Genomic DNA, 11,847 nt, shown 5'->3' with positions numbered 1-11,847 from the left:
GCAGAGGATGGCTCACGTCCCGGGCTCCTGCCACCCACGTAAGACATCCAGATGAAGAGCCTGGGTCTGACCACCCAGCCTTGACTGCTGTGGCCATCTGGGAAGTGGGTCAGCATGTGGAAGATCCTCTCTCTCTCTCCCTCTCTCTCTCCCTTTCTCTCTCTCTCCCTCCCTTCTTCTCCCCCTCCTTCTCTGTAACTCTTTCTAAATAAATAGACCTGTAGGGAAAAAAGACAAATTTGGAGAGTGTAGCCTTTTTCATTCTACAACCTGTTACAAAGCACTGTGCCAGCCCAAGACAGACATTAGACCAGCGGAATGGAACAGAGGACCCAGAAATAACCTTTGACTGTGGTCAAGGGCTTCTGAAAGGATGTTAAGACCAGTTGGTGACTGGAGGATTGTGGCTGCATCAAAGGGTGCTGGGAAGATTGGATCGCCTGTGCAAAGCACAACACTGAATTACTCATACCATGTAAAGCCAAAACCAAGCAGAGGCCTGAGGTTAGAACAGGAAACACTCACAGGAAGCAACAGAGGAACTCACAGCACATCGGGCAATGGCTTCCTGAGACACTGAAGGTGCAGGTAAGAAAAGTAACCAAGTCGACACCTCAGATCACCTCAAAAACGGCATCGAACAGAGTGAAAGTGTTGAAAACACTCGCACTGCCTCAGAGCCATGGCCTTAAAATGGCCGGCTCGGCCACAAAGGACACGCTGAGAGCGGTGTGGTTCCCCTGCTCCTGCGGGTCGGGCAGACAGGCAGCCCTGCTGTGCCGCGCAGGAAGCAACAGGACCTGGAGCAGGCCGGAGCCCGGGGCTGGCCACTCTCTCTGCCCACACAGGTGGGGGTCACTGCTTCTCTGCTGAGGAACCTGGGCACCCTACCGCCCTTCACAGCCAGGACCGTCTGTCACTCCCTCGGACTGCCAACAGGGCCGGGCGGCCTGTGTTGCCATGGAGCCAGAGGTCTCCTGGCCAGGAGCGGGGAGGCGGGCCACAGTCTTGGACCTTATGAGGTATTCCATGTCTACCCAGGGGATGGTGGCTGCACCCCTGGTGGCACAGAGGTTTCTGGCCCCTGCCAAATGTCCATCAAGGGCACAGCCACTTTGGGGACCATGTGGTCAAGCAGGTGGAGTATGCATGCAGCCCCTTCTTCTAACTCCAAACTCGCACTCTCGGAGGCCCCTGCAGAGTCATTGCCCTACCCTGCTGCCCTGGAGCAGGGTGGTCAGGAATGGCCTCACCGGGCTCTGTTATGACTCCAGGAGGTACTGGAGGATGGAGGGAGGAAGGAGGCTGCCAGTATTCACACACAGACACCTGCACACATATGTACATGTGCTGCCTTCCACCCTGCATGCCAGGTTGGACAGGGTGCCAGGCAGGCCCTGGCAACACCTGAGCCTCCTCTGCCCCTCTAGAAATGGGAACAGTAGGCATGGCCGGGAGCCCCCGCCTCTGCCTGCCTGGTCTGTGGACTGGACCCTTACCCACCTCTTTCATTCATTCTTTTCCAGTTAAATCCTTTGTACTGGACTGTTAAATCCAACACCCCACCCTGTGGTGAGCCCTGGGGGCGGACACCTGGCTGCATCCTGAGCCCCCACAGGCTCTCTGCTGGGCATTTTGGGACGTGCCCCCTCTGCCCCAGTCCTCCTAATCCTGGCTGCTGATGCTCTTAGGGGATCCTCTGCTGTTCTCCTTGGGCTATTTACGGCCCTTCTTATCGCCTCTGCTCACAGGGATTTGTCCGGGACAAAGACAAATAGAAAGCAACAAATCTTGCCCCCTTCCAGGCAAAAGAGCTGGTGCTGTGTCGCTTCCCAGGTTTTCCCAACGCTCCCATGGGACATTTTAGTAGTTTGAGGAGCTCTGCTTAGGATCTCGTTTTCCATCTGTAAAGCTTTGCGAGTTTTGTGGCTTCGTACCTGGGGCTTCCATGGAAGAAAGTGTTCTGTTTGTGGCAAAGGCAGTCGGCCTGGGCAGTGCAGCAGAGCCACGTGGGTGCCCTTGGCCTGACCACGGTGACTTCTCGGGGCTCCCCAGGACTCCCCAGCACACATCAGCACCCGTCCTGCAGAGTTCATTCAAACGTGGTTTCACGGTGGGGCAACCATGTGCCTTCCTGGCCCCTGCTTCTTGCTCCCTGCTCCGGCAGGCGAGTCCACAGCAGAGGGAGCCAAGTGTGCCAGGATTAGACCCAGGTGCAGGGCATCACGGTGTGTGCCTTGGAAAGCTCACTTTCCCTGGGCTATGAGCAAGCTAAGAAAAAGTGGCTCCTTGTCACCACGCAGACGTTTCCTCATACGGCTTATGATGAGAACAATTAAGGAATAAAACAAAATCTCACGGGGGCAGGTGTAACCAAGTCTGCAAGACTGGACAGCAGCGGGCAGAGCCGATTGGAGGGAGCACGACTTCCTCAGTGCCGTGGGAGGAGCCAAGATTGGAAGGCGGGGCTAACGGGAAGAGTGGCAGCGGGCGGAGCCAACCCGGGAGGGCGGGGCGGCCCCCGGGCGGAGCTAGCGGGAACAGCGGCCGCGGGCGGGGCCAACCGAGAGAGCGGGCGCAGCGGAGGAGGGCGGGGCCGACGGGAGGGGCGGGGAGAGCGGGGACTGGTGGGCGGGGCCGACCAAGTAACGGGGCAGCGCGGGTGGGCGGAGTCTTCCCGAGAGGGGAGGGGTCGTCCCGGTGCACCGACCCAGGCCGCTTAGCGCGGCTCCGCGGCCCGGTCGCTCGCCTCAGCACTCACACGGTTCAAGCTTGCTCTCCGACGCCCGGCCCCGCTCGCCGCCCTCCGCCCCTCCTCAGCCTCGGCCGGGCGGGCGGCGGGCGTGTGTGGGCGGCGGCGGGGGCGCGGGGAGCGTTGGGGCACGTGACGGCGCGGCGGCCAATGGCGGGCGCCGTTGGGGCGGCGGGGCGGGGCGGGCGGCGCGGCGGGGCGGGCCGGGGGAGGGGCGGAGAGACGCCGCCGCCGCCGCCGGGGCCGCCGCCGCCGGGGCCGCCGCAGCCTCAGGGAGCCTGACAGGGGAGCCAGGGCGAGCGCTCGACCCAGTGCCCGGGCGGCGGCGGCGGCGGCCGCGGCGGTGGCCGGGGGGCCCCCGACGGCCGGGGCGGCGGCGCCGCCGCTGCTGCTGCTGCTGCTGCTCCGGGGAGCGGCCGGCGGCGGGGGCGGCGGCAGCCCGCACCAGCCATGCCGAATAAAAACAAGAAGGAGAAAGTGAGTGTCCGGGGCGGCGGGGGGCGGCCCGACGGGGCCCGGCCCCTGGGCCGGTGGGGGCAGGGCGGCCTGCGTGCGCCCGGGCCCCCCAGCCGCCGCAGCGATGGCGGGGGGCTGAGCGTCTGCCCGGCCCGGGAGGGGAGGCCCCGGTGTGCGTGGCCGGATTGGGAGGCGGGTGGCGGCGGCGTGGGAGGGGGCTGGCGTGGGCAGGCCGGAGCTCCCGAGGTGCGGTGGTCCTTCGCCCGCTGGGGATGCCAGGAAACCAGACGTTGAGATGGCTGATCGGTTCTGCTTGTGTTTCCCCAGGAAGTACCCAAAGCAGGGAAAAGCGGGAAAAGTTCCAAAGAAGGACAAGACACCATAGACTCAGAGGTAAGCAGCCCCCCCGTGTCCCCTCCTCCGGTGGGCAGCTGGAGGGGTCCCCACCCCGAGTGCGGCTTCCCTCGGGGGCCCCTGGTCCCGGCTCTGTCGGTTGCACTCTGGGGAAACACCCCGGTTCCGCCTGGCCAAGCTTCCCTGCCTGGATTGCCCCCTGATCTTGGGCTGGCCGGCTGGCGGCCTTAGGCTTGAGTGTCCTCGCCCGGGTCTGCCTTGCCAGCTGGCATGCTGGCCAGCTAAGAGCAGCTCGCTGAGGGTGCCCCTGCTGCCTTGTGGGGAGGGGTCTCGACTCTCCCGAGCCTGTTCTTCGTGGTCTCTAACTTCTGTGGGGTGGGCCCAGGCAGAGCAGCATGGCTGGCCCTGGCTCCATGGGCTGTGCAGAAGCTGCCTGGCTGAGCAGTGCTCTCCGGCGCTGGGCGGCTCAGGTCCCTGGTCCCAGTGAAGATGGCACCCTTGCCAACGGCAGCTGCCTTGCAGAGGGCCAGGGGAGGTGCGGTCCTGCAGGGGGCGGGCGCTTGGCTCGCCCTCGAGCCCCAGGCGACCTGTGCCCGAGTCTCCCTCCTCCTCATGCCGAAAAACCTGCTGTCTTTTCTGAGAGCAGAAAGCAGACGTCTGCCAGGGCTGTGTGCTGGTCCTTGTCCGTGGCACTGCGGCCCTGTCCTGGGCCACCAGGAGGCCAGGCTTCTCCTGGCTCCTGCCTCGTGCTTCTGGCTGGCCTGGCGGAGTGTGTGCCTTTATGTCCCGTCTGCATTGGCTTTGCTGCCCTTTGATGAGCGCTGTGGCCACGTGCTCCTGCCCAGGACTTTCTTGTTGCACACCCGTACCGCTGCCTGTTAGGGTCATGGAGAACTGTCACTGTGTGTGCTATAATGAACCTGGTTGTACAAATGGCGAATGTGAAAAACCCACGAGTAATTCAAAGACACCACACCGTGTGCCTGTGTGAGATGTGTGTCTTTAAGGTAGCTGGTTTTTTCAGACCAAACAGCAAAATGTTGGGCTTCTCAGTCCTGGTTCCTAAAAGACCCATGACACAATGGTGCTTTGAGCACACTTGCTGGCTGGTAGCTGTGCGGGAGCACCCCCTGAGCGTGCACCTGCGGGTGGGTGTGTGGGAGCACCCCCTGAATGTGCACCTGTGGGTGTGTGTGTGGGAGCACCCCGTGAGTGTGCACCTGTGGGTGGGTGTGTGGGAGCACCCACTGAGCGTGCACCTGCGGGTGGGTGTGTGGGAGCACCCCGTGAGTGTGCACCTGTGGGTGGGTGTGTGGGAGCACCCACTGAGCGTGTGCCTGCGGGTGGGTGTGTGGGAGCACCCACTGAGCGTGTGCCTGCGGGTGGGTGTGTGGGAGCACCCCCTGAGCGTGCGCCTGCGGGTGGGTGGGTGTGCGGGAACAATCCTGAGAGTGTCCTGAACTTTGAGTGAACCCCCGACTGTCCCAGTCTCTGCCCCAGCTTCAGCCTGGTTCCTAATGTCTCCCACCCACTCGCCCCAAGGTTGAGTCATGCGGGTAAATGGTGCCAGTGCCGCGTGCATTTCCTCCATTGCTCTTGGTTCCACTGTGCGTATTTCTTTTTTTTTTTTTTAAGATTTATTTTTATTATTTTTTCATTGGAAAGGTGGATATACAGAGAGGAGAGACAGAGAGGAAGATCTTCCGTCCGATGATTCACTCCCCAAGTGAGCGCAACAGGCCGATACTATGCCGATCCGAAGCCAGGAGCCTCTTCCGGGTCTCCCACGCGGGTGCAGGTTCCCAAAGCTTTGGGCCGTCCTCGACTGCTTTCCCGGGCCACAGGCAGGGAGCTGGAAGGGAAGCGGGGCTGCCGGGGATTAGAACCGGCGCCCATATGGGATCCCGGGCGTGCAAGGCGAGGACCTTTAACCACTTGCGCCACCGCGCCGGGCCCCCACTGTGGGTATTTCTACCTGAACCATTCAAGCAGGCTTGGTTTCTGATCACGACCCCTAACCCACCAGCCGAGGCTCACGTGACCCGAGACGCTCGGGCGTGTTGGGGGGCGCAGAGCAGGTACCTGCCCAGGACAGAGCAGCCGGAGGAGTGGAAAATGAGAGGAATTCCTTCAGAGGAAGCATCGCGGCCTGTGGCCAGTGCAGCCTTGCTGTGAAGTTGGGCTGTGTGTCGCCTGGCCTCTGCCGGGCAGCCGCGGGTGGCTCAGAGTACAGGATGCTGGGAAGGACAAGGGGCGTTTGATGGCCTGGGCTCGTAGGGGGGATGATGACACCATAAAGGCAGAAGAGAAGTGGGAAGTCTGTCTGTCTCTTGCTGTGTCACAAGTGACGTGGCTGTTTTCAACTGATTCTACCGGAGTATGCACAGCTGTTTGGGGAATGACTTCTCCCCGCAAGCCAGAGGGGGCGGCGTGCGGTCAGGGCTTGCCTGCTGCTGTGCGCCCTGTCTTAGCGCAGGATCTCTCCCTCCTAGAGTGGCCTGTTCATGTGTATTTTTTCTTTCAAATACTTAGATTTGACTTGTTGCTGCTGTTGCACGTGTGTCCTAGAAGGCATGGGCCTGCGCTCCTGTGTGCTGGCTTATTGCAAAGCACTAGCGCAGGACTGCCCAGGCTGCACTCCAGCAGAACCCCTGAAAAGCGGCGCTCGAGAAACCATACGTACTTGTTCTATGGGAAATAGAATTTTATGCTTTCATGGCCCCGTCTGCTCACTTGTGCCAGCCTCTTGGGGTTTAGGTGCCAGGGAGCAGGCGAGGCGCTGCAGAGAGCATCGTGGGCCACAGCCTTTGCCCCAGATCAGCCAGCTCCCCCGGCTGAGCAGGAGCTGTTGGTTGCTCGGCTGCTATCCTTGCTGTTGCCTCACCAGCAGTCCCAGGCTCACAGGACGTGTGGTTGTCCTGGGCGCCAGCATCCTTGGCCATCCCTCACAGGCACCAGCAGCAACCCAGTGCCGCCTGCAGACGGAGTGGCCTTGGCTCGGGCCCTGAGCTGCAGAGAGCTGCCTGTGGGTGGGTAGGTGTGCTCCTCCCCGGGACGCCTGCCAGCTCAGGCTGCCCGCACAGCCACGGCACGCTCCACGCCTTGCTTCCCTGGGATTGAGGGCCCCAAAGCTCGTCTCTCAGGACTGACACTCTCCGTGTTGTAAATTAAAGCTGGAGTTGTCCAAATGCTCATCCATTTGTCTGATAACGATTATACCCATTATACTAATGCTCATAATGTTTGTATAAATTTTAAGATTTATTTGTTTTTATTGGAAAGACAGATTTACAGAGGGCAGGAGAGACAGAGATATCTCATCCGCTGGTTCCCTCCCCAGTTGGCCACAACAGCCAGAGCTGAGGTGATCTGAAGCCAGGAGCCAGAAACCTCCTCCAGGTCTCCCGCACAGGTGCAGGGTCCCAAGGCTTTGTACCATCCTCTACTGTTTTCCCAGGCCACAGGCAGGGAGCAGTGGATCAACTGGGATGAGTTGGTGTCCATACAGGATCCCAGTGCTTTGCAAGCAGAAGATGAGCCATTGTGCCGGGCCCTTCTGTGAAAAAAAAAATTCAAACATTGTTGGGAAGAGTGACCCCGCTCTGTTTTTGCCGTCTGGCTGGCTGGCAGGTAGCTGGCTGCTGCCGCGGCTTGCCCTGCTCTGAGTGTATGCTGTGGAGCCTCCACACGGGGATGGCCAGAGGGGAGGTCTTCAGCGGTCAGATCTGGCTCTGGCCCGCAGCTGCCGCTCCCGGAAGGTCTTCCCACGCTCCACTGGCTGCTGGGATCCTTTCTGCTCCCAGCTCCAAGCTCAAGTCATCTGTTCTGGCATTTAACGGAAGCTTTTCATATTTAAATTTATTTTTAAAGTGAAAACACTTACAGTGCCAGTTCCTTGCCGTTTGTGCCATCGTGGGCCACCTTTCCTCACTTGCGACTTCTGTGGGCACGGCTGCTGGCTGCAAGGCCTCCCTTGGCATGTGAGCTGAGGCCTGGGCTCAGGCAGCACCTGGCTGGCAGCTGTCTGCATGCTGAGGGAGAAGGGCAGCTCCGAGTCAGTCAGCTTGCTGACTTGGCATCGGCTGAAGATGCTTTTCCTTTGGTTAAGAGGCTTATTTCCGTATCACCTTTCTGGTCCCTTGAGGGACGTTAATGCAGAACCTTCACTCAGCGCAGTTTAAGCAGACAGCATTGTGTAAAGCAGAAGGTTACGATTCTTGGGTCTTTTTCTTGTGTCTTGTGAAAGTTTCAAGGAAGAGAGGATTTTTGTTTTAGTTGGCTTTCATGTACTTCTTGGGAGAAATGCAGTCACATAAGGTGTTGGATACTAAAAGGAGACAGAGGGTCCAGTCTAATAAGATCTTGCTTTAGGCAGTAGCGTACTGGTTAAAGTCCTTACCTTGAACGCAGCAGCCCCGCTTCCCACCCATCTCCCTGCCTGTGGCCCGGGAAAGCAGTTGAGGACGGCCCAAAGCCTTGGGACCCTGCACCTGCGTGGGAGACCTGGAAGAAGCTCCTGGCTTTGGATTGACTCAGCTCCTGCCATTGCGGCCGCTTGGGGACTGAACCATCAGATGGAAGATCTTCCTCTGTTTCTCCTCCTCTCTGTATATCTGTCTTTCCAATAAAAAATAAATAAATCTTAAAAAAATCTTACTTTAATTCCATGTACTCCAAAATAGTTTTCATTTTAAATACAAGGTATTTAGTGATTTCTGCTTCATTAACGTGACAGTGTACCCCACGGCACCTGGGTGGGTTTTAGCATTTTGTAGGTTATATGGGTAATACTTTGTTTGAGCGTCTCTTACCTCTGCAAGCGTTTGTGGAGCATTGGGAAGAAACGCTGCGAATGGGGGTGACGTCTGCCTGGAGGAGAGGCTGGCTGGACACTCGGCTTCTCCCTCCGGCTTCCTGAAAGGCAGCCAGGACTTGGGTGCCTACCACCAGGTGGCACCTGGAGGGAGTTCCTCACCATGGATTTGGCACCAGCCAGAGGCCGCGACAAGCGTTTCAAGAGGAAACCAGCGGGTGAGTTGGGCAGGCTCTCCTGACTTGGGCACACAGGCTGCGGGCGTCATCTGTTGCCTGCTGACCCTTGTCTTTGGTGACTGTGTGGACAGGACAGATTATCACCCATCTTTTTTTTTTTTTTAAGACATTTATTTTCATTACAAAGTCAGATATACAGAGAGGAGGATCTGCCATCCAATGATTCACTCCCCAAGTGAGCACAACGGCCAGTGCTATGCCGATCCGAAGCCGGGAACCAGGAGCCTCTTCCAGGTCTCCCACACTGGTGCAGGGTCCCAAGGCTTTGGACCGTCTTCAACTGCTTTCCCAGGCCACAGGCAGGGAGCTGGATGGGAAGCGGGGCCGCCGGGATTAGAACTGGTGCCCATATGGGATGCCGGCGCGTTCAAGGCAAGGACTTTAGCCACTAGGCCATGCCGCCAGGCCCGGTTGTCATCCATCCTATGGAAAGGGCAGTTGTCCACTGGGTAAAGAATCTGTTGCTTTCACCTGAACCAGTGTTGGCGATCCTGTTTGTTCTCAAGGTCCATTTAGATGTTTGTAGCATCATTTGCAGGTCGTATAATGGATCCGTGTAAAAACGATCATGTTAGAAGTTCATTGAAATTCTATTGCTGTGGCCAGTGATTTGTGGCCTCCTGTGGTCAGGCTTGCGGCAGGGGACTGCAGCCAGAGGAGCTGTGCTGGAGCAGCCGCTGGTGGGTGCAGCCCTGGGACCCTGCCTCGCCTTGAGTACTTCCCCCACCCCTATGGATACCAGGGGCCTGGAGGGGAGGCAGCCTGCAGCCAGCAGGAATCCCAAGCTTGTTCAGGAACGGCTCAGCTAGCCGGTCATGGGGTGTGGCATGTGAGCACCCTTTTCCTGGGGAGTAGTGTGCGGGGCAAGCCTGCCCTGCGCGCTGCACCAAGGCCGCTTTGAGAACAGCCCCAGGTGCTCGAGGGCTGTAGTCCTCTGTGTCCACCAGGGGGAGGCAGAGAGCAGGCTGCAGTCACACTTCAGGACCAAATGCTGCGCGTGGAGGATGTGGTGGCATTTCTTTTTTTTTTTTTTCCCTTTTTTCTGGCCTAGTCATGGCTATTCTAGAATTGTGAAGAGTGAATCAGCAGATGGAAGATACGTGTCTCTCTGTCTCTTTAAAATAAAATGAAAATAACAATTTTCAAAAACTTTTAAAATTTTTGTTGGACAGGTAGATTAACAGAAGAGATGCTGCATTACAAGAAAGAATAGCAGATCTTCTGTCCACCTGTTCACTCCCCAGTGGTTCCAGCAGCTGGAGATGAGCAGATCCGGGCTGGGGGTCAGGAGCTGCTTCTGTGTCTCCCCTGTGACTGCAGGTTTGCAAGGCTTTGGGACAATACTCGGCTTTCCAAGTCCGTACACAGGGGCTTGATCAGAAATGGAGCAACCGTTACTAGCACTGGGGCCAGTCTGGGGCGCCATCGCTGTAAGTGAAGGGTTCATCTCCTGAGCCAGCGCACCGGCCCTCAATAATTTTTAAAGTTAACCCCCCCGACCTTAGTGGGAACCTGGTTCTGAGCCTCTTGGTCCCTCAGAGCAGCGAGCTTTGCTCTGAGGGGCAGCTGCTGCACCGGCAGCCTTGGCCTTTGCTGAACTTTGGGTTTCTATGGAGAATACCTCTGTTTGCTCTGACAGACACCCAGGCCAGCCATGTCCTGCAGGCAGATGTGTCCAGATAGAAACTAGTGGCTTGCTTTCAGCCCCATGGCTCTGCCTGCTGTGTACTGGGCTCAATGTCCGAGCCTCAGCTGCTCGGGGTGGGGGCGTCATGGGGCAGAGGGGCTTCCCGAGGGAGGCTGCCCCCAGCTAGGGCACCTCTGCTGCTACTGCAAGACACATGGGAGGGGCAGAGGTCAGGGGAGGACTGAGCCCTCGGCCTGGCCCTGTGGTGACGTGCAGAGGGATGGACGCCACGGGCACGCCCCTGCTCTTGGAGGCGTGGGCTCCAGGCCCCAGACACTGCCCCTCAGAGTGAGCACAGGCAGCTGGACCAGGCACACTCCCTTTCAGCCAGCAGTTCCTGGCCTGGGATCGGCAGAGCTTTTTGTCGGGCCAGAGCACGGGCGTCATGAGTTTGGGAGCGTTTGGTGTCTGTCACCGCCGCTCAGCTCTGCCACAGCAGAGCGGCCCTAGACAATAGACAAGCACAGGGGCCTGACTGTGTTGAAACTTTGCTAGCAAGGCAAGGGGGGAGCAGCCGCTGCGCCACAGGCTGTGGCTTCCCACGGCAGGCTGGGTGCTCGGGAACACAGTGCTGAAAGACGGTGCCACCCGGGCGTCCCTGCCCTTGTGCCACTCAAAAGGTGACTTTGTGCTGGTGCCCGGGCGCTGCTGGCAAGTCCCTGAGAGCGCAGTGCAGGGCTCACCCTGCTGTGCTACAAACACGGCGTCTCGGGTGCAGTGAGGCTTGGCCACAGTCCACCTGAGTGGTCCTCCTGATGAGATGGTTCGCAGTACTGACACCACTAAGCAGCCCACCCTTCCTGGGGTGGGGGTCTGGCTGCAGAGCAGGTCAGGGCGGCGGCCCCCAAGTGCACCCTGACTCCTGTCCGAGCTGCAAGGGACACTTCCTCCAGGGCAGCTTGTCCATGCAGCTGCTGCATGCTGGTGGCTGCAGGCCGCTTGGCAGGGCATTGCCTCCTGCGCTGCTGTGCTCCTTGCAGTGGGCAGCATGGCTCAGCTGCCCCAGCTTTGGGGTGGGGGCCTGTCTGGGTAGCACTTCTGCTTGCTACAGAGCCTGGCCCCTTCATCTGTCCTAAGATTGTCCCTGTCAGTGACTGCAGGTGGGCAGCAGCCACCGCTTGCCTGCAATAGTGTCTCCACTCACCATGGGGCTGCCCATATTCCTCGGACAGCGTCTGCTTGCCTCGCATGCCCGCTTGTTGACCCGTGGGGCCTCCAGCTCGGTGCAGCTGCTGTGGAAAGGCTAGTTGCTTGGGTGTGTGTTTGATAGCAATGCTAAATTTGAGAAGTATTTTCCCATGTGATTCAGCCAAGCATTAGGAGGCTGAAGTCAACCGGGGGTCTCTGACCCCAGTGAGGCAGTGAGGATGAAGGGTCCCCCAACCTCCGCTCTGGAAAAGGACAGCAAAGGATGGTAACCTCTCTCAGGCTCCACCCGGCTCACGTGCTAACAGACAGGATCCTGCTTCCTCACTAAGGCGGGTGCGCAGTCATTCTTGCACGACCACTGAGGCCCGGAGAACCGGCCTGCTACTGATTGCTGGGG

General features: G+C 59.0%; 1 protein-coding gene across 4 annotated transcripts in view; it reads left to right on the top strand.

The window, feature by feature from the left end:
• Positions 1-3,142: 3,142 nt before the first annotated feature.
• Positions 3,143-11,847, top strand: part of PPP2R5C (protein phosphatase 2 regulatory subunit B'gamma) — a 109,036-nt gene continuing 100,331 nt past the window's right edge. For all 4 annotated transcript variants that reach the window (XM_040975049.1, XM_040975050.1, XM_040975046.1 and 1 more), the window contains exons 1-2: positions 3,143-3,229; positions 3,536-3,601. In XM_040975049.1, coding sequence (XP_040830983.1) covers positions 3,203-3,229; positions 3,536-3,601 — 93 coding nt within the window. In that variant the 5' untranslated portion in view covers positions 3,143-3,202. The remainder of the gene's footprint in view (positions 3,230-3,535; positions 3,602-11,847) is intronic.

Source organism: Ochotona curzoniae, unplaced genomic scaffold (assembly GCF_017591425.1).
Source record: "Ochotona curzoniae isolate NIBS_2020 unplaced genomic scaffold, NIBS_Ocur_1.0 contig_2688, whole genome shotgun sequence".
In the NCBI taxonomy this organism is placed as follows: domain Eukaryota; kingdom Metazoa; phylum Chordata; class Mammalia; order Lagomorpha; family Ochotonidae; genus Ochotona; species Ochotona curzoniae.
This window is presented reverse-complemented; position numbering and strand designations above follow the sequence as displayed.